The 22,762-nt window shown below is 42.2% G+C and overlaps 1 protein-coding gene across 1 annotated transcript in view; it reads right to left on the minus strand.

Annotated features, from left to right (window-relative positions):
• Positions 1-13,475: 13,475 nt before the first annotated feature.
• LOC121232898 (mitogen-activated protein kinase kinase kinase 1-like) overlaps positions 13,476-22,762 on the minus strand; it is an 81,669-nt gene continuing 72,382 nt past the window's right edge. Inside the window, 4 exon segments of the mRNA XM_041121394.1 lie at positions 13,476-15,212; positions 16,555-16,686; positions 17,180-17,322; positions 18,319-18,450. Of these exon segments, the coding sequence (XP_040977328.1) occupies positions 15,063-15,212; positions 16,555-16,686; positions 17,180-17,322; positions 18,319-18,450 (557 nt within the window). The 3' untranslated portion in view covers positions 13,476-15,062.

A 22,762-nucleotide genomic window follows, 5' to 3' on the forward strand; every position in this document is an offset into this window, starting at 1 on the left:
CATTGTGGTGGGGCAAGTTCCACATAACAAGGAACCCTGCATAACAAGCCAATCAGCACAGGACATCAGCAACAGGATGCGGAGGGGCCCTGTTCTGATATGCTGAGCTTTGACCATGTATGGCCAAAGATCAAACAACGGTCATACCTGCAGGGAAGGAGAAGTTACTCCCCAAACGACCCCCAAAGCCCACCGACCCATTTCCCTGAAGGTTCTGAAAGCACAAACCATGCATGACACCTAATTAGCCTAATGAGTTCAAGTGCCCGCCTGAAGGAGGGGCAAGGAGATGATAAAAGGACACAAACTGAAGCACCACCCACGTGCACCCACTGGAACTAGACCTCTAGACTGGCTGGACCAACGCTGGACCCAGGGCTGGTGAAATCTTTCTCTTTTCTTTTCCTCTCTCCTTTTCTATAATCCCTACACCTCATTGCTTTAGACATAAAACAGTTGACCAAGTCTGGGACTAGGAGTGGATCTAGCCGCCCCTAGGCTCCTCTCTGAGAAGGAGTCTAGAAAGCAAGGGGGTCCACTCTGAACCTTGTGACTCAGCGGGAGGGGTCTCCTTATTTTCTTCCCTGAATTGATGTATATGGTTACCATGGGTGTGGAATGATTGCTGGAGGTGACTTATCGATATGACACACCCCCCCTCAAGGGAAGGTGAACCTCCAGGGTGGAATGCAGTGGTCTGTCCTGGTCGAGACGGACAAACGACAAGTACGCATTCTTATAGTACAAGCAAAGAAGGGATTTTTTATTACCTACAAGCCAGCAAATTTATACCTATTATATTTGTTACCTCGTACATATGTCTGTCCCTTATTGGTCAGAAAGTTGTTAGAAGTTGTTTTTCTCACCCCTCATTGGGTGGCTTTTTTCAGGTTCCTTACCACAACTGCAAACAGTCAACACACTCCTTAAACTTAGTTTCCCAGGCATGCTTCTCCTCCTTTCTTGTTCTCTCACGGGAACACTGCAATCTTGTCAAGGTCAATATCCTCCCCAGGCCCCTCGGTCCAGCCAAGGTCCTCCACAATTCCCCTTTTTTGTTTTTGTGCCAAATATGCCATGTGAATTGTCTACTGCAGGGCCCTTTGCAGTACGGACAGTACACATGGGATGATGCTCAATGTAATGATAACAATTGCCAATATTAATAATCCTGTTTTCAATACCTTTTTTTTTTTTTTTTTTTTTTTTTTTTAGCCTCCCTCCAATCTCCCATTGAGAGAATAAGCTATTCAACCCCTCCTAAAAAACCCCAACATCTTCTGTCAGCTTCTGTACCTCCTTTCGCAGTTGTTGGATACTTTGGGACACTGACACCGAATGACCTGATAGGTTTATACAACACATACCAATAAGGTTTTCACAACTGTGGCCATAGGCCAACAATAGAAAATTAATAGCTGCTCTGTTTTATAGCATAGCATGGCATATAGAATCTATATTTAGCAATAATCCAGAAAGAGCTTGTAATGTAGCATCGCTTTGCGTGTTTAGCCAGCATCCCTCTTGGCCCGTAGCATTTGCAAGCGTTACTCATACGTTCATCTTGGGCTGCGATGGTACTCATATTGCAACCACTACTCTGAGGAGACTGCAGCAGGCGATGACACTTCTAAGTAGGGTTTTACCAGTCGTACCAGCACCCATCGCGGTCCAGTATCTGTGGAGACACAAGCATAACCTCGACCCCAGGTTAATAAGTCACAAGGTGCAGACCACTGACCCGTCTGCAGGTCCCGTATCTGAACCTTAACCCCGGGGGCCACACCAGATATACTTGTCAATGACCCAAAATGACGCAGCATTGGTGGTTGTTGAACGTCATCAGTGACCTGCAAAAAATTTAATACATACGTGGCCTTGTTAAGTCGAGCCTCCGGGCCCTCACCCATCATTCCCCCTTTTTGTTTTTGAAGCATATGCTTTAGAGTTCCATGGGCGCGCTCTACAAGGCCTTGTCCTGTGGGAGAATGAGGGATACCGGTGACATGGGTAATTCCCCAAAGCTGCAAAAAGATAGTCACCTTGGTAGAAAGATAGGCTGGACCGTTGTCAGTCTTAATCTGCTGAGGTACACCAGCCACAGAAAACGCTCGTTGGCAGTGTCGAATAACATCCCTGGCGGCTTCACCTGTATGAGCGGTGGCAATAACAACAGAAGAAAAAGTATCAATAGACACATGCACATATTTCAACCGCTCAAACTCAGGAATATGTGTCACGTCAGTCTGCCAGATTTGCAAGGCTCGAAGGCCTCTAGGGTTGGTTCCATAATAATGAGGTACATGGTGGCCCTGACAGTCAGGGCACGCGGCGACGATGGCACGAGCCTCAGAGTTCGACAATCGAAATTGCCGCTTTAAGGCCCGATGTCCTTGGTGAAAAAAACGATGAGCTTCGATCGCCTGTTGTCTCACATTTGGTACTGGACCTATTGCCACCCCCGATACGAGAGCATCTGCACGAGCGTTCCCTTCCACAATAAAACCAGGCAAGCTTGTGTGGCTTTTAATATGCATGACATAATATGGGGAGCGGCGTTCCTGAATCTCCATCCATAACAGCTTCAACACCCCAAATAACTTTTCATTTCCCACCTGACCAAGCACAGCCTTAGCCAATCTTTGAACCAAACCCGCCACATAAGCTGAATCGGTGACAACGTTTACAGGATCTGGAAAATGTTGAAACACCATCCCCATTGCTCAAAGTTCTACAACTTGAGGGGAGCCTTCTTGCTGTTCTATCTTCTGTTGCCATTGCTGGCCATCATGCCACACAATGGCTGCTCTTCCTGTTTTTCCTGAACCGTCAGTGAACACCGTGGGACCAATCACCGGCTCTGATTGACTTAGTTGCTTTTGTGCAAAGCGTATTTGACTTCCCATTTTAATTAACGGATGAGAGGGAAGATGATACCCAATTTGCCCAGTATAATTTGCCAAGGCTGCTTGCAATGCGGAGCTATTAGCGAGACACCATTCAAAATAATCGGTTTTGACAGGCACAGTGATACATTCCGGGTCCCTGGCTATCAATTCCATACATCGAACTCGGGTCTTCATGATAATTTGGGCTAAAAGCTCAAAAAGACCTGGGGCGGTTTTGTTTGGTCTGAACGGCAAGAAAGCCCATTCTAACACATGCAATGGATCCGGCCAATCAGAATTCCATTGTGCGATCATGGCAAAAGGTACCAATTTGTCTATTAATACAAAAACCTGAATTGAAACTGTCAGATCAATTCTCCACACATGTCTATGCACAATTGCTTGTTCTACTTCTGTAATTACTTGTTTTGCCTCAGGGGTTAATGCCCGTGGTGCAGCAATATCTGTATCACCCTTCAATAAATCCAAAAGTGGCTGTAATTTCGATGATGGCAACCCTAAATAGGGTCGAATCCAATTGATCACTCCGGCCAATTTTTGTACATCATTTAAAGTTTTTATCTCCAATTGTAACTGAATGGGTTGTGGTGCGACCGTCTGATTTAATATTTTCATACCCAAATACAGCCACGGCTGTTGACGCTGTACCTTTTCAGGTGCAATAACTAGGCCTAATCGCTGTAGTGAATCACGTGCTGTGACTTCCATTTCGCTTAACATCTGTTGAGATGGAGCGGCTAGCAAAATGTCATCCATATAATGATAACAATAACATGTTGGGAACGCAGCACGAACTGGACTTAAGGCCTTTGCCACAAACCACTGACAAATGGTGGGAGAATTTTTCATTCCCTGAGGCAAAACTTTCCAATGATACCTTTTCGCCGGCTCACCGTTGTTCACTGAGGGTACGGTGAAAGCAAACTTCTCCATATCAGGTGCGGCTAAAGAGATGGTGAAAAAACAATCTTTTAAGTCCATTACAATAATTTCCCATTGCATTGGAATCATAGTTGGAGAAGGTAACCCTGGCTGCAGTGCCCCCATGGTTGCTATTACCTCATTAATCTTCCGTAAATCATGCAATAGCCTCCATTTTCCAGATTTCTTTTTGATCACAAACACTGGTGTGTTCCATGGGCTATGAGAGGCCTCAATATGTCCTGCGGCCAATTGTTCTGCAACTAAAGATTTCAAGGCGAGGAGTTTTTCTTGATTGAGGGGCCACTGATCCACCCACACTGGCTTATCTGTTAACCAGGTCAGTGCCAGTGTCGGGCGCTCCACGCCCTGCAGCACAGTGGCCCCTATGAAAAATCCGCACCCCCCCATTGATCCAACACATCTCGACCCCATAAATTAAGTGGCAAAGTGGTGACACATGGCCTCACAGTGGCTTTCTGTCCCTCTGGGTTGCTTATTAGCACAGGTTTTGCTGCAATAAAACTATTTGAAACTCCACCTACACCCAACACTCCTTCCGCATTTACAACCAATGGCCACGAGGAGGGCCAGTTACGCTGCGCTATGATGGTCATATCAGCCCCAGAGTCCAGCAAACCTATCAATTTTATCTGTGATGGGGATGCATTTGCCATAGTGAGGGTACAGGTCATTTCTGGCCTGCTTTCCGTAATGCGTTGCGACCAAAATACCTGCGGCTTTCCCGTGGACCCAAAACCTTGAGTACCACGAGTTACCTGTTCTGTCGCAGGCACACAGCTCATAAATGGTACGAGTTGAGCAATTCGTGTGCCTCCTTTTATAGTGACTGGAGGGGTTGCAGTAGATACCATTGCACATATTTGCCCGTGATAATCAGCATCAATAACTCCCACATGCACCATTAACCCTTGCAAAGTACTACCCGATCGTCCTATTAGTAAGGCACTTAATCCTTTGCCAATCGGTCCCCAGGCTTCCAGGGGCACTTTATGCACTCCTTGGGTAGATAAAGTTACTGTGTGGGCGGTGCATACATCCATCCCGGCTGCTCCTTGGGTTTGTCCCCGTAACTTGTCACAAAGGTTTGTGGTGTCTGCGCTGGCTGTTGTACCAGAAAGGGGTTGCTGGAGTGGTAGGGCATTTGTGTCTGCACGCGCCCCTTCGCGCTCTTTCTGCCGTTTCCCGGCTGGAGGGGTTGACCGTTAGCATGACATTTAGATTTACATTGCTTTGCAAAGTGTCCCAGCTTTCCGCACTTAAGACATGTAGCTGCTCCCACGGCCACCTGCCCGGCTCCTCCTTTTCTATTTTTAGCGGGACAGTTAGCCTTGACGTGTCCAGCCTGCCCGCAGCAGTAACATTTCTGATTAGACGTACGCATTGCAGACATAGCTGTAGCTAATGCAGACATTTTGTGTTCAACAGAGCCCACCTTCCCGCAAGCCGTAATCATAGCTTCTAGGGTTGGATCCCCAGGGAGCGTCTCAATCACCTTTTGACAATCTGCGTTAGCATTGTCACGGGCTAACTGTTTTACCAGCATTTCTCGTATATGTGCATCAAATACCTGCCGCTCTATAGCCCCCATCAATTTCTCTACAAACGACAGAAACGGCTCTTCAGCCCCCTGTTTAATCATGGTATATCTCGCCTTAGGCTCCGCCAGCTCCGCCGTTCGGAGCAAAGCTTCTACACCAATAGTCTTTACTTGCTCCAATACAAGCGGATGCCATTGAGCCTGATGTTGAGGATTATTAAATTGACCAGTCCCGGTCAGAACATCAGCTCCGTTACCATAACGTGGATCGGTTTGTGAAAGCTGCAAATTGTGTACTGCTTGCGCCTCTGCTCTCTGAGTCCAGATACTACGAAAAACGGCGCATTGCACAGGTTGGAAAATAATTTCAGCAATTTGAGCAACATCATAAGGTGTCATTTCTTCCATAGTTAATAGGCGTATTAATTGCATAACTGCGGGGGAGTTGGGACCATATTGCGCAGTTGCCTTTTGTAAGTCCTGTATCACTTTCCACGAATATGGTCTATGTTCATCCATAATTCCTTGTCCTGGATCGCCCCGTACCACGGGGAAAGCCATCGCCCCAGTCCCCCTTAAATTCGTTTCACCGGAGTTGCCTGCTGTTACAGGAACGTTAATTTGCTCGGACAGGTCCCAATTTCCTTCTCGCAGAGCTCGAGCTTTCACCTGCTGCCAGAATTTCAGGGGGTTGTGGGGACTGACAGTAATTCGAGCCGGCGGGAGGACCCAGGGCTGACCCCGGCAACGCGAGCCTCCCTGTAATTGTCCCTCCTTCGGTGTTCCCGCAGACCCCCCAGATTCAGGATCCCCCATATCATTGTCCATGGGATCATCCCAACCCTCTGATGTTTCGGCTGGCAGAGGGGGGTACAGGCATGAGGTCCCCTGTTCCCCTCCCCGCGCCCGGGGGGGCTATTCATCCCTTCTCGATCCTCTGAATCAGGCGGCAAGGGGGGGCGGACGGGTTAACCGGCGCCTCTGCCGTTTCAGCGGGGCATACGTCACTACCAGGAAGCAAGTCCTGGGGCCGCTTATAAGTTCTATCTTTAATAGTCCGAGGATGTCCTGAGGGCTGCTCATCATCAGAGTCATCAACGACAGGGTTCTTTTGTCGGCCCCGTGGCTTTGGCCGCCCTGCGCGCTCGCCAGAGGACTGGGCAACAGACCCCACGTCCTCTGTGGGAGAGGACTGCCCTCCCCCCACGATTAGGGACGCCTGGCTCCTTCATCCTATCCCTTTGTTCTTTAATGTCTTTGACGGTTTCAAGGAGCAGGCGCCACGTCGCCAGGAGGCTGGCTGCCTCCTTAGACCCTCGGGACGCACTGTCAAACAGCTTGTCCCCGAGTCCTTGCCACACAGGCACACTAAATGCAGTCACTGTGTCTGCTTTATATCCGTGTTGCTTGCCCCATAAGAGCACTTTCCGCAACATCAACTCTTCTACTTTAAGTCCTCTCTTTTGCAAAATTACTTTCCACATATTTACAATTCCGGCGTCCTCTTTACTGAGGGTCCCGCCCATGTGCCCGGCAGCTCACCTGTTTATCTGCAGGTGTCAAGTATCGGTCCGGACTAGCAGCTCTTCCCGCCGCTCTCAAGCTATGCCGGGCTCCGTCTCCACTGCTCTCCTCGCAGCCACAAGCATTATTTACAGCATCACGTCGGGGTCACCAATTGTCGTGGTCGAGACGGACAAACGACAAGTACGCATTCTTATAGCACAAGCAAAGAAGGGATTTTTTATTACCTACAAGCCAGCAAATGTATACCCATTATACTTGTTACCTCGTACATATGTCTGTCCCTTATTGGTCAGAAAGTTGTCAGAAGTTGTTTTTCTCACCCCTCATTGGGTGGCTTTTTTCAGGTTCCTTATCACAACTGCAAACGGTCAACACACTCCTTAAACTTAGTTTCCCAGGCATGCTTCTCCTCCTTTCTTGTTCTCTCACGGGAACACTGCAATCTTGTCAAGGTCAATATCCTCCCCAGGCCCCTCGGTCCAGCCGAGGTCCTCCACAGTGGTCACGTAAAGAATCGGTTCCATGGTAGTTCCCTAAGCAACATAACCTGCAACTTTAGATGTTAGCAACACCAGGGGAGCTTGGTGTGCTGACTCTGAAAAGTAACACGGAGGGTGGAGCAGAGTGGAGATGCAATGGCCAGGCTCTGTGATTTCAGGGATAGGGAACTGGAACAATAGGAACGAGAACGTTTGTTCCCTGCATTGAATCCACTGAAGCAAGGAGGTAAAATAATGGGGGTTCTGTCAACCTAATGCCCTACTTCTGATTTATATCACACGTGCCCAGTTCTGGGGTACTGACATGCAACACCATGTCCTTTGGGTGAACTTTGCTCATTATAATATCATTATAATACCAAAACACACCTCCATCCCAAAAGCTACCCACCTCCAAGGTGCAACCACCCCCCCATGGAGCATGCGCTCTGAATTTTTTCTAGCATATACCTTTAAAAGCAAAGCGAGAGAACTTTATACCAATCAAAGTAAAGGTATGTATGACTAGAGTCACTCAAGCTCCACCTAAAAGGAAAAATAGGATAAAAAGACCCAAAAGGGGGAAGACTATTAGGGAAGATACCATCATAGACAAGTCGGGAGGACATCGCTGACTTCTGGGATCAGTCGACGGGCTGAACCTCTCTTCCCCCCATAGGGATGCCTATTGGGTGAGATTTGAACACTCATCTGTACCGAGTGCTTCCCCGGGAAACTTAGAATTCTTTAGAGCTCTTTTCTTTCATAATTTAATGCGCTTGTAGTCAACTGTATTATCATTTGCACGTGCTTTGCAGTGTATTTATCACCGGCGATCCAAAAGAACCTGTACTGTACTGCTCATTAATCTAGTCATGATAGTTCGTTAACGCAACCAAATTCCCTAAGTCTGGTAATTCTCATGCATTGAACACAGCTAAGCCAAGAGTGCAGTGTGCTATAAGTGCATCCGTCATCGTGATAGTTATGCGACCGGACTTATAGCGCTGAATTGGACATTACTCAGAAACTAAACCTAGCTGCCCCCAGCCCCTCTGACATCTGAGGATAAGCTGGAATGCAAGGGGGATTATTTTCTGCCAAATTCCTTTACCCTTTAACGCAACGCACGGGTTACATGGTTTACTGAGGTAGTTTCATACCAATTCCTGTTGTGAGAAGCCACACCATCTACTGTTACCCGGTCCATGTTAAGGCTGCTTCTGCCATAAAACGTTCAACTGATTGTTTGGTGTCGTTTCACTTTAATTTAGCCCGAGGGAATTCCGAATTTACCATGACCCCTCCCTGGTCTGTCCAGCACAGGTTGTGATAAGACTGTTAGCACCTCAGATGATCCACTTGATAGGAGTAGATCAATAGCCCAGAGCTGAAACCTGTTAACATTTCTGTCCACTTTTGAATAATATTTGGCCCTGGTGATAAGGAGACACGAGTTATGCTTTGTAGCATCATAAGCAACTGCAGCTTGAAACATACAGCCCGCTTACTGATGTGGTCTGCATGATTTACAACAAACCTAACAAAAGGAATATATTTACAAATCATGAGCATTTAGGACTCAAGTGTGTGTGGAATGGGGGCAAAAACTCTTTTGGTGCCACATTCTACCATCAATTGTCTGTAAAATGAACCAAAAAAACTAGCAAAGAAAATAATTCAGCGATTGATCTTCAAAAATTAACTAACTACATTATCTGTTGGTACCTAGGTGTAAGTTTACATAAATCAGCCCATCTGCAAATGGAGTAACATTTGGGGAGAGTGATAACAAAAAGATTTATCAATCAACTTCATAGAATGAGATTAAAAAAGTGATATGACATTGTTCATAAACCTTGACTAGAGTGCTAACACAACCTGGACTACATGCTGTGACCCACCCCAGCCTTACTTAGCGTTCTTACGAGCAAGGTACTTTATTCTGACAAAGGCCGCCAAATTATTCTTTACACATCATAACTTTAGAACCTGTTAAGAGATATCAAGAGTAATCTTATGATCTCCTTGGTCACTGTTCTGTCTCAGTCTCCCTTCTCTGCTTAGGTACCTACTTTCATAAAACTTGTGTCTTTAATGCTGTTCCTGATCTTTAATTTTAGTTAAAATCTGCCAATGAAGTCAAAAGTTGTTGGGAAAACAAGACAGAACATGACAGCATATATCTTTCTTGGGAAATGAGCTTAAAAAAATAATCATAAGCAGCTAGTGTTTTGGAATTGGTTTTTGGGTGAACAGAAAGCAAACCTCAAGTCACTGTCAAGGCTTAACTCCTAAGTCTGGATCTGAACTCTTGCCAAGAGTTTGGGATTTTGAGCCAGACCCACCAAAACAATGAAACAAGCAGGAGAATTCACTTCCCGTCTCAGAGCCTTGCAAATATTTATAAATTGCCTCCCGATTTACTCCATATTCACTTTAATTCTATTGTTGATCTTGCACATTTTTCCAAGAACAGGAACTGAGCAATGATATACTGCAAACTGAAATAACGGAGGGAAATAAAAGGAAATGGCACAGTACATCAGGGTAAGCCTCAGCCTTTGGCTGGCTCAAAGTGCTTTCCTGCCATCTTCTGGACTTTTCTTCATAATGACATGGAAGAAAGGTAGCAATTCACAACTGAAATTCTGAACTTCAGCAGCTGTGTGCCTTAATGAGAAAACAACATACATGTTTGCCACAGTATATGTATATTGTAGCTCTTAAAAGCAAGACTGTCACATTCATGATTCAGCTCAGCAAGGAACACTAAGCAATGAGAGAAAAGTTAGTAAGGGAAATAGTGTCTCAAGAAGTGGGCACAGTCAGGGCAGAACAGCCATGCATGAGTTTACCCACTCAGATGATGAAGAGGAAATACGTGATCCTCATGACATTCCAACATGCTCTGAAAGCAATCATTACATTTCAGCGAGAACTTGCAAAGATGAAACACTGTCAGACTTCAACCTATGACAGTCACATAGAACACAATATGATATTATTCCCACCAGAGAAACCAAATGGACGTAACTTACTATTTGCCTGTGGAAGAACTGAATATGTCCTTTGCAAATGAAGACATTTGGTTCCATAAGTAGGTGTCTTTGACATTTACTGCCAACTGCTGGAGACTGGTGATCTCTGCCATCCCTTGTTCCTAAAAAGGAGACTGCAACATTATAACTACCACACAGTACTGTAAAATTCAGGAGTTTTATAGTAAATCAAATGAAGGAAAAATACCTTACACTCAACTTATCTTTTATTTAACCCTCATCATGTGTTCTCCTTGACATTTCAGTTAATATATTTTTCTGATTTTAAAATCAGATATTAAAATTTAACTGAAGATTGCTTCTGCCAAGTTTTGCTGGTGAATTGATATGTTCATCTCTATTTGCAGAAAAATCACATAAGTAATGGAGAATATAAAGACTAATCCTTCAAAATGTAGAATTTAGTAGTCACAAAAGAGGTGTTGTGGTTTAACCCCAGTCAGCAACTAAGCACCACGCAGCTGCTCTATCACTCCCCCTCCTCAACTGGACAGGGGAGAGAAAATATAACAAAGGGCTTGTGGGTCAAGATAAGGACAGGGAGAGATCACTCAACAATTACTGTCACAGGCAAAACAGACTTGACTTAGGGAAAATTAACTTAATTTATTGCTAATCAAACCAGAGTAGGGTAATGAGAAATAAAACCACATCTTAAAACACCTTCCCCCCAACCCTCCCTCTTCCCGGGCACAACTTCACTCCCGGATTCTCTACCTAACCCCCCCAGCAGTGCAGGGGGACGGGGAATGAGGTTACGGTCAGTTCATCACACGTTGTCTCTGCCGCTTCATCCTCTTCAGGGGCAGGACTCATCACACTCTTCCCCTGCTCCAGCATGGGGTCCCTCCCACAGGAGACAGTTCTCCATGAACTTCTCCAACGTGGGTCCTTCCCACGGGCTGCAGGTCTTCGCAAAACTGCTCCAGCGTGGGTCCCCCACGGGGTCACAAGTCCTGCCAGCAAACCTGCTCCAGCGTGGGCTCCTCTCTCCACGAGTCCACAGGTCCTGCCAGGAACCTGCTCCAGCGTGGGCTTCCCATGGGGTCACAGCCTCCTTCAGGCATCCACCGGCTCCGGCGTGGGGTCCTCCATAGGCTGCAGGTGGATATCTGCTCCATCATGGACCTCCATGGAGTGCAGGGGGACAGCCTGCCTCACCATGGTCTTCACCACGGGCTGCAGGGGAATCTCTGCTCCGGCGCCTGGAGCATCTCCTCCCCCTCCTTCTTCATTGACCTTGGTGTCTGCAGGGCTGTTTCTCTCACATGTTCTCACTCCTCTCTCCAGCTGCAGTTTCTGTGCCCCAGCAACTTTTTTTTCCCCTTCTTGAATATGTTATCCCAGAGGTGCTACCACTGTCGCTGATTGGCTCAGCCTTGGCCAGCGGTGGGTCCATCTTAGAGCCGGCTGGTATTGGCTCTGTCGGACATAGGGGAAGCTTCTCGCAGCTTCTCACAGAAGCCACCCCTGTAGCTCCCCCGCTACCAAAACCTTGCCATGCAAACCCAATACAAGAGGCTATAGAACAGCTGAACTTAATTTTCAACTATCCAAAAATCAATTTTAAAAATATCAAAAAAAATCAGAAGACAAGCAACTGAAACAAGCCCTAGTTTTGCAATACATAATCAGATTGCCTGAATAAGGAGAGATTTATGTTTGCTACTAAAATCAGAAGCAACAGAACCATTTCTCTGAAAACCATAAAATAGCAGATTAACTTCCAAGATACACCTCAATGCCTCCAGAACTGGTCTAACCAAATCAACTCACTTGACTTGGCAATTAATAGTTATGTTTCTGTAGTAACACGAAATTTAGACATTTAATGTTAGATCTAAAGGCATAAGCAAAATGAGGTTCATAGATACAGAGCAGTTCCTACCTTTATTATCAATTAAAAAAAATAATTAGTGTTTGTTGCTGCCCTTTATCTAAGCATTCTTCATTGATATACTGAAAAAATATATATATATCAACCGATATTCGTATGTCATTTAATATTAGAAATAAAGTCTTACTATATCAGGTATTGTATATGAACTTGTATATAAACAGTGAAGTGTACCAGAAGTATTTTATTCACATTGTTAAATTGAACATATTTACATTAAAATAAGCAAAGGACAAAATTTGTTCAAAACTTTTATTTACTATAAAGAAAAAACACCAAAATAGGTACAAATTATACTATATAAAATTGGTTCAATGGGGTAAAAACTTAATTAAAATATCTTGATATATTTAAAATAACAAAAGATACAACAAAGCCAAATTTCTTAACCCAGAGATTTCTGTAAAATTTGCTTGCACAGTAAGGTGCTAATAGAAGTTAGCCCTTAAGCCCCGGAACTCTTAGGAATCCGTCACATAGCAAATATAATTTCATTGTGAAAGTGAACTTTGGTAGAAGAAACTCTATTGGACACCTGAGGTAGTAGAAACTGGAATAAACAGCAGTAGATGTTATTTACAACTTAAGTACCAAATAACATTAAGAACACAAAAAATAATTACACAATACAATTTTCAGTCCAGCTTTGATCCAAAGAAAATAAAAATATTGCATCACATGTGCATGTTAAAAACACCACAATTACCAGCAAGTTGAGGGAAACACAAACTCAAACAAATACATTTGGACAGCTAGAGGCAGTTTGAGTTTGAAATGTGGTAGGCATGGTGATCTACAAAGTAATACTGATTAGCTGAGGTTCATCAGTTTATACAGTTTACATTTCTGCCAGAAACAGCAGTAATCTGACAACTGATCTTTCAGTACATGAACTGGCAAGAGGGCATCCTTTAAAGCTTGTACATAAGAAAGACTCGGAAACAACCTTATTAGAATGAGAAATTCTAAAGTGGTCAAAAAAGTCAAGTACAAAACAGAACTACCAAACTTCACATTTCAGTATTATCTTTTTAACTCTTCAAAGTCTGCCAATCTTTCAAAACAAAGGAATGTAAAGTTTCCAAAAGAAACACATTCACAACTAATGACACTGCTTTTTATCAGTATGAGCACTATCATCCCTGTAAACTTATCTTTAAGATGTTTTACTTCCAATTTGTATTGTACATTTTTAATTTACTACAGCTTATTTAGTTTGTCTTGAGTCTTTGAAAATAACCAATTTCAGTCCAACAATTCAACTGGCTTCTGAAGAGTTAAAACATGAACAGTATTTTTTTTCCTCCAAATTGATTAAACACAATGAGTATTTGATTTAAAAAGATCCCCCCTCTTAAAAAGGCAAAAGAAAAGCTGCCATTTTCCTTCAGCATTACATGCATCAGAATCTAAAAACCTGCCTTTAAAATAATTTTAAAAGCACACCTGCTAAAAACACAAGTTTTGCACTACAGGTGAAGCTTTACTTCACATTTTACTTAACCTTGTTTTTCAAGTCCAAGTTTGTTTCTTGTTAAAATAAATACCTTTCTTATGGTAATATTTTTAACATTTTCAAATTAAATTATCACTAATGGCTACAGTAAATAGATGATGTACAGCAGAAGGAAAACAGCAGGTAAAACTTGTTATCAGTGGAGAATGTGACAGTTTTATTACACAAAGAATGAGATTTGCTCATAGGTGGCACCTGCTCCCACTGAAGTACAGGACAAAGTCTCCCATAAACTTTAATGGGAGCTGGGCTTGGGGCCTTTGACATGAAACTTCTCTACACGATTTGCCAGAAGAAACTGCTATATGAAAAGACGACTCAACTTTTAGCACGATTCAGACTAAGTTGTTTTATGCAAAACATTTTTTTAAAAAATAACCTATACTATCAGAGGCTGAAACACTGACTTGAAGATGGCATTTTATTTTATTCGATTTCCAGCAAATCTTTTTAAAACTCATGTCAGTAAGATGTTCTATGACACAGTTTGCATCTTTTTCTAAAGACTATTTTAAAAGATCACCTTTCCCTGAAAGTTAAAAATACAATGAAAACAAACTTTAATTTCAAAAGAAATTACATGACCAGCAGTAAATGCACAGTGAACCACAACTGCCTGCTCTTGCTTTAAGGAAGGCAAAATGTTTTTTTTTAAGTATCCATCAACATTTGGATTTGTTACTCAAAGAACTTTGTATAATTAAAAGAGACAGATACAGAACTTCCTTTTAACCAGTGCTGAAAACTGACTAATTGCAGAACCCTCTGCTTACATCTATGTGATGTGAAATGGAACAGTGATTGCTATATTTAAAATAGATCCTGAGCCCCTCAGCTGCTAATATTGCTGAAAAAAGTGCTCCAAATAAAATAAAAATCACTTATCTGCTAAATAATCATGCAGATTTAAGGAAAAATGCTTTTGTGCTCACATAGAGCCAGATGTTTGAAAAAGGTACAGTTTACAAGTCTCTGCACAAGTTGTGAAATGTTGCATACTGAGCTTAGGTAAAGATCTTGATTTGTCAATCACATACTTAGGTAGGGTCATCCACTGGCCTTATATCCTTGATGTATCTATCATTAAGGCCAGCAGAATAATACAAGCTGCTGTGCTTAATTGCACTGCAAGACAGTTATTGTATATTCAATAGCATCTTCTTAAGTATATCAGCCTTACACATAAGTAGCTACCATGTAGTATGGAAGACTGGGTGTTTCAGCAGCTCCCTTGATGGAGGTCTGTCCTGAGGTTGAAGTTCTAAACACCGAAGAGTCACATCTCTCAAACCAGGAGACAGATGTGAAGGGATTGATGGAGCAGTAGTTGCACTAGCAATCTGAACAAAGGGAAAATAACTTTTTTAGAAGTCAGTGATTCTTAAGCCCCTTCTACCCCAAAAAACCTTCAACAAGCTAATCATTTTCAGCTGACTAGTTATATTATGAGCTTTTATCCATTTAGCATATTTCCTACTGCAGTTTGAGGATTACATTACTGCTTCCATTTTACAAAATGGGTCTTAAGTTCCCTTTATGCTTCTTTCCCCAATAACACATGCTCTATTACTTTTCACAGTCTGCCTCTCTCCTTGCACTTTTCTCTAAATTTTCCTCTTACAGCAAGATTCTGCAGTAACCATCTGCTAAGCAGGCCATAAGAAAAGCTCTTATGCCACACTTATGGGTATTCTTTAGTCTAATACTTACCATCACTGTTAACTGGCATAGTGTAAGCAAACATTAAGATATATTAAGCTGAGCAATGTTACATTATGATATGGTTAAGCTGGGTATGCTCTCTTGCATTGTCTTACTGTATTTCTGCTACCACCCCAAAGGGCAATCTTTCTCAGATAGAAGCAGATCACTCCCAACCAAATTAATTTTCATCTTCTCTAGATCCAATTAAGCAAGACTGAAAACACTAGGGTCGCACCACCAGATTCACACAGACACAGAACCAAGACAATTACATCTCTTATGATAACTGATTTGTACTTAATTAGAACATATTTGAATACCACTGTGCTAGTTCTGTTTTGTGGAAACACTTTCTTCACTCATGCTAGTGAAGATGCTAATCACTTTCTTCACTTGTGGCAGTATTTCTTTATTCATGCCTACAGTTCAACTAGATTTTTAGAATTAAATATACCTAATTGATTTTAGTAAGAAACATGAATGCCAAAATAGATGACCTAGAAGAAGGAGGAATAATATTCATATATAGCATGGCATAATGGTAAATATCTTTCAGCAAAATCTGAACATGGAACATCAGGTTTTTACCCAAAGGACATTCCCCACTATGAAATATGAATGCACACAAATGTTTTATGGTAGAAAAACTTCTTTTGCTCCTGTATTTTACAGGATTGTAAAGAAAGAATTCAAATACCAATCTTCTGCCTAGAGTTAAGATCAACTCTATTCCCAAATTTTTCTTTTTAATGCATTTATATCTCAGAACAGAGCTTTTTCTGCATATTATTGTGTTGGTAGCCTTTTTTTTTTTTAAACAAGCAAATATCAATATTGATTTTGTACTAACAGCTCCAATATAAAGAAGAGCCATTGCAACAAACCCTACTACTTGTATACTTTTCTAAAATTCACATTGCTGTATATGAAATTAGTCAGTGTCTTTTGTAGCATATTTGTAGCAACAAAGTACCTCACCTTAAATATCAGAGCAAGATGATTGGAGTGTTTCTCTGCATTCCAGGGAGGTTTAGCACAAGCCATTTCTATAACAACACAGCCAACACTCCACACATCACAGCTCCTACCATATTGCTGACCTCTCAGAACCTGGACAGATCAAAGCTCAGATTATCCACTTCAAAGTCTCTTAACTCTAAGTAATTTAGATTAAAAAAAAAAATCATCAATCAAGTGCATTCTGATTAACATTTCAGGTTGAGAGAGTGATCAGTGATGTAAATGCCATAAGATTTATACAGCTGTAGAGAGCTAGTAAATAAAATGCCTGATTAAGGGGCAAAGTATCTTGCAATAGTTAGCTTTTGACCAAATGGTCATTTGAGCTTTAATAACAATACTTATTATGTATCTTATAACAAATTACTTAGAACAACTTTGACAGCAAGAAAGAAATATAATTATCGCCATGTTGGCATCATTCCTATTTTTTAGAACAAGTACATTTAAAACACATTTGAAGCATTTTACAGCAATTTTCTGTTATTTGGCTGTATGAATTAGCTTATATGATATGCTGTAAAGATATGCTGTAAAGAGTACAAACAACTTTTTGAAGTAACTTCCAAAACTGGTTTCTTACCTCCGGTGCCATAAATGCAATAGTTCCCAACAACTGTCCCTGAAACTCCCCAGCACCAGTTCCTTTTGATGCCAACCTGGCTGCAGCTCCAAAATCAGCAATTCTTAATCTATGACCTGTGCTGTCAATTAGCAAATTGGCACCTGTCAACAGCATAATAACAATACTGCTAGTTGGCTTTTTATTAAAGGCAAAAGGATGAAAAGACACTCTTCCTCCCTCTGTTTCAAAGCTATAATAAGGTTGATGGTCCCCACCCACAATATCAAGGAGATCTAAAAATCAAGGACAAAGTTAATAATGTCACTTTTCTGTTATGCCTGAATGATACTGCACACAGCTTGAGGCTGTCCGAGAGATTTAGAGAAGCAATCAAACTTTCAAAGTAGGGCAAACACAGGATTCTGGAACAATACCTGGAGATGGAATAATGGAAGAAAACGGTGACCTAAAATCCTGGAGGTTTTCATTGCCTGCAGCTCCCTGTGAAATTTAAACTTATTTCATCCTGAAGCAACTTTGAGTTGTCCTGAAGAAAATTACAGAGCAATTGAAAGTTTTCCTATTTTAAGGAGAAATATTAAAAGGCAAATATTTGCCATCGCTATGTTGCTACTTATCTGGATATCTCTCCAGTTTATGGACAGCTATAGTGACATTACAGGGAGAAGTTTAATAAGACTGGTATTTCCCAATAGAGTCCACATCTTGTTCATCAAACAGTACAACTGTGTTTATGTTCAATTAGGATGAAGGAAAAAACCCCATCATAATATTCCTATATATTAGAAACATGACCTCTGTATTTTGGCTTATTCACAGATTTTACTATTATTTCAGGGTATTTACATTAATTTAACTAACAATCTTGAAAGCTATATGGCAACTTCATATTTTATTTGAACAAATTCAGAAAAGAAATTTTTCTAAACCACTGGCACAGGTAGCAAGTATCCCCAAGTATACTATGAATGTTCTGATTAATTTCAGTAATTAAAGGTTCTTAAGTATGATCAGACAAACCCAATAGAAAAAACACTCTTGAGATGGTATCCAAGAGAAGCAATAGGTCTCGAGCCAAATAGGTGCTCCTTTCTGAATATTCCTTTTTTAAGACGTTCTAAATAATTCTTACTCACCTTTAACATCTCTATGGATTATCTGATTCTCATGGAGGTAAGAAAGGCCACGTAACAGTTGATCTGTGTAATTAATAATAACAGATTCTTTGAAGGCTCCATATTTACTTAACAAATGAGCAACTGAACCCCCTAGAAGATAAAAAAATACAATTTATCAACACTTATATTTCATAATAGTAGAATGCAGCAATGCCTCCTAAAATTGGAACTTGGTATTGATATTCCTACTTTATAATTAGATTCCCCCCCCCCCCCCCAAAACATTAAAAGTTCTATAGGCAAAAGTAATATACTTGGTTACTTAATTACTTTTTACTTGGAACTGTACACATTAAAGACAAGTCTTTATGCTTCCTAATATTTTCATCTGTCCTTAAAAGAATGTACAAATCCCTTATTGTACAAAGTACTGTTGCTGATAAAAAACTATGTATATTTATATCTACATTTTGCACTAAGGTTTTCAAGTAGTATAACACTAGCTTTCTTTGGGGCAATAGATACGTGCAGCCTCCAGTAAGTGTTCCCTCTGAGGATCTTAATTTACTTTTGTTATCATCTAAGTACAAATATATAGAAGCAAGTATACAAGCAAGGAAAAGCAGTATCTTCCTCTGTTTTCCAAAAGTGGTATCTAGATCCTCAAGATTTTGGATTTCCATTGTGCCTCTGTCACGGTCCACTCGGTGGACTCGTGATGGTTCGTTTGCTACGATCTCGAAAGTGCAAAATTAAGGTGACCAACACCAAAGGGGATAGCAGTAATCACACAGTAAAACTTTATTGTATTGCCTGTGAAGAGGCACGCGATAGAGATGGGTGACAGAAAGGAGAAAGTAAAGTTAAGTTTAGAAAGAGGAGGAAAAGAGGTTATAGCTACCACCGCTGATCTCAAGACGTCCTAACGGTCCCGGGTCCAGCTAATGCTGCGTCGTCGATCGTCGTGGTCCTTGGTGGGGAAGCTTCAAATTCCCATGTTCAGAAGTCATCTTTTATGCTTAGTAACACACCTTGCTCCACCTCTGCCTCAGGAGTCTCCACCCTTCTCAGAATACAATTATCATATCTCCGCCCTTCTCGAGCAAGGCATATCACGCAGGCGCAGGGTCAGTGTCTGAGGCGTGGTAAGTCTTGGAGGCGGGTAGCCTTCGACCAGGAGGTGTGTTTTTGGTATTATAATGAAGCAAAGTTCGTCTCGAGTTCATGATTTCTTCATCGATGTTATGGCAACAGTTGCAATCCATCCTTTTTGACAGTAGCTATGCGGTTATCTCTAACGGCTCTAGCCAGGTACCTTCCAGGAGCCTTGTACCGCACATTCTGTCCTTGGGATTGGCCGCTGCGCTCCAAACAGGCCGTTGTCAGGTAATGTACTGTTCATGTTCCTGATGACAATGTTGAGACAATGCTGATTTTCTGACCGACTCTTACACCACCCCGTGGCTCAACATGGTCGTCAGGACGTCAGGACCGCTTGGTGGTAGCATGATAAAGAAGAGGAAGAAGAAAAGGAAAAGAAAAAGACAGAGAGAGAGAGAGAAAAGGAGAGAAGATAGAAAAGCAACTACAATTTGTATCAATTACAATCAAAATTGTTTATATATATAAAAAAAAAAATCAATGAGGTTTCAAAACATCAATTGATTTGGGAATATCCACATTGGATGGAACATCAAGCATATTATATGTGTTCAATACAGACATCAAATGCGTTAACTGATTCATCATTCTCCAGGCTATGACATACAATACTGCAGACAAAGCCAAACTGATCAAAACCAATATCAAGAGAACCACGATGGGGTGACACAACTTGTTCAGGATGCCTGTAGCAGTAGGCGACCATCCGAAAAGTGTGTCCCACCATCTATGTTCTGCATCCTTTTGCACTCTTTCTAAAACTCGGTGTATTTCTTTCACATTGTGATGAACAGTTATTAAGGTTTTCTGTCCGTTTTCCCTAATTTTTTCTAAAATCTCAACCAAATCCTTGTGTTGTAATAACTGTTTTACCAAAGTGAGATTCATTCCAATGGGTATAGGCAGCAATTCATGAATCAACATATAGTTCTTGGTCAAAGTGAAATTATACCAACAATCTCCTTGTTCCTTAAGACAGGATTTGGTGATTTCAACATTATTGGTACTTGGGTCTAGGGGGTAGTTACCGACATTCTTTTGACGGCAACATGTAATGAGAGAATCCTGTTTGTTACGTCCCCATTCTATCGTAGGACAGAGTTTCGCAGTGATGTTGGAACTAGGGTCCAATAGATTTCCAGAGATGGTAATTGAGGAGGCTTTCTCATAAAGAGATCCTTCCACCTTTCTACATCCCACTTGGATTTTTTCTCCAATCATTCCAGTCAGGACACGGACCCAGTCTTTTTGTCCCATTCCCCCCACTCAAGTGGGTGGTATACTTCAGAATCATGCATTACTACAGTGGCTAAGTTTGGGAGACAGTCTTTGGGATACTGTCCCATACTCCAAGTATACTGGACAATAGCTTGGGACCATGGCCATTCTGTATTCTTTTGGCTACAGATTAGTGGTAAAATGCAAAAAAGTACTATCAATCTAGTTAAGTGATTCATAATTCATGCTGTTCTTGGCGTCCCTCGGAGTTCTTCTGCAAAACAAAAAGAAACAAAACTTGCCTCTCTGAGGCAAAAGAGATTAATACTATACAGAAAATTAAAATGATGGAATTATCCAGCGAGTATTTATCCGATGCTCCTTTCCTAGGGCATCAGATGCTACCCACGAGTATACATTCAGTGGGGTTTTAATACCAGTGGCACACTTCCCACAGTGGGAAGTTCTACTAGGACAGGTTGTCCAGGGAAATGTGCTGGATTCTTAGAATCATCTGGTCCCTTTAATGAGGGAACTAGAGAGGGAGCCTTCGGGCAAAAGGCAGTAATTTTGGGGCATCCATTTACCCCCCATCTGTCATTTACACCTTTGACAGCTTCCCATAGGCGGGCATCCCAATTTCCCTCTTGTGGTCTCAAAAGTCGTTTTAAGAGACCATTTGTTCTTTCTACAATCCCATTGGCCTGTGGATAGTATGGAGTGTGGAAGACCCATTTAATCCCTTCGCTTCGTGCCCAATCCTGTACGATTTTGGCGGTGAAGTGGGAGCCATTGTCAGATTGTATTTCTTGTGGTTTTGGAAAAATTCCAAACCATTCACGCAGTGCTTTCACAGTTTTTTCTCCCGTAGCTTGTTCAAAGCTTCGGCTTGGACTAGCCCTGATGTTATCTCCACTCCTACCAGCACAAAGCGTTTTCCTCCTCCTGATTTCTTAAAGGGGCCTATATAATCTACCTGCCAAGCATCCCACAAGCCTTTACCCTCTCTTAAATGCAGAGGGTCATCCTCTAAGGGGTGTCTTTCGAGCCGTGTACGGCACTGTTCACAGGCTGATATGCAGGTTTTACACATTTCCCTAGTGACAGGCCAGCCCCGGGCAAGGGCTTCACGATATAAATCTTTAGCTCCTGTATGTTTACGTTTTATATGTAACCATTCTAGTAAACGATCCCAATCTTCTGTGATCTGGTCCTTTTGTACAGGAGCTAGTCTTGCTAATTCATCAGCTTTGTTGTTCCATTCTCCTGCCGAGCCCCCATCTACTTGATGAGAAGCTACCCATCCCACAGCAAAGTTCCCTTGTCTTGCAATGCTCAGGATTTCTTGCCACTTGTCCTTCTGCCACACTGAAATTCTGTTAACCTCCCATTCATTTTGCTCCCAGAAAGGGAGCCATTCAGTACATCCTTTAAACACTGCATAGGAATCAGTATATATATTGACAGGGGAAGCGGTTTGTGCTTCATGCTTGAAAACGCTCCATACTGCAATTAATTCTCCTACCTGGGCACTCCCTTCTCCCTCTGTTATTATCTGTTCTTTAGTAGTAGTGTGGAGGGCTACTGCCCGGTATTTCCACACTTTTCCTTCTCGCTTTCCTGAAGCGTCGGTAAACCAAGCATTCACTGACTGATCGTGGGAGAAAGGAGGGGCTACCTGAATAACTGAGATAGGTTTGTCTTGGCTGCCATCCCGGCTTTCTGTTTCTTGGATAGCTAAGTTTTTTAAAGCTCCTTCAGTCACTGAGAAAAGGTTACAATAGTGTTCAATCTGGGCATACCACTTTCGTACCGAGGCTCTCTGGGCCACCCCATCAGGAGGGGGGGTCCCGTTAGTGACTGCTTTTATAACTTTGAACGGGCCTCTTAGCACAATTGGTTGCTGACGTGTAATTTTCTCCACTTCTATGAGAGCCATGCTAACCACAAACAAACCTTTCTCCCATGCAGTATATCTCTTCTCAGCATCCTTAAAGCCACGGGAGTAAAATCCTACCGGGCGGGTTGGACCCTCAGGACCACGTTGCCAAATGTGTACTGACAATCCTGTTGTGGCAAACCC

The sequence above is a fragment of the Aquila chrysaetos genome (genome assembly GCF_900496995.4).
Source record: "Aquila chrysaetos chrysaetos chromosome W unlocalized genomic scaffold, bAquChr1.4 W_unloc_1, whole genome shotgun sequence".
In the NCBI taxonomy this organism is placed as follows: Eukaryota; Metazoa; Chordata; class Aves; order Accipitriformes; family Accipitridae; genus Aquila; species Aquila chrysaetos.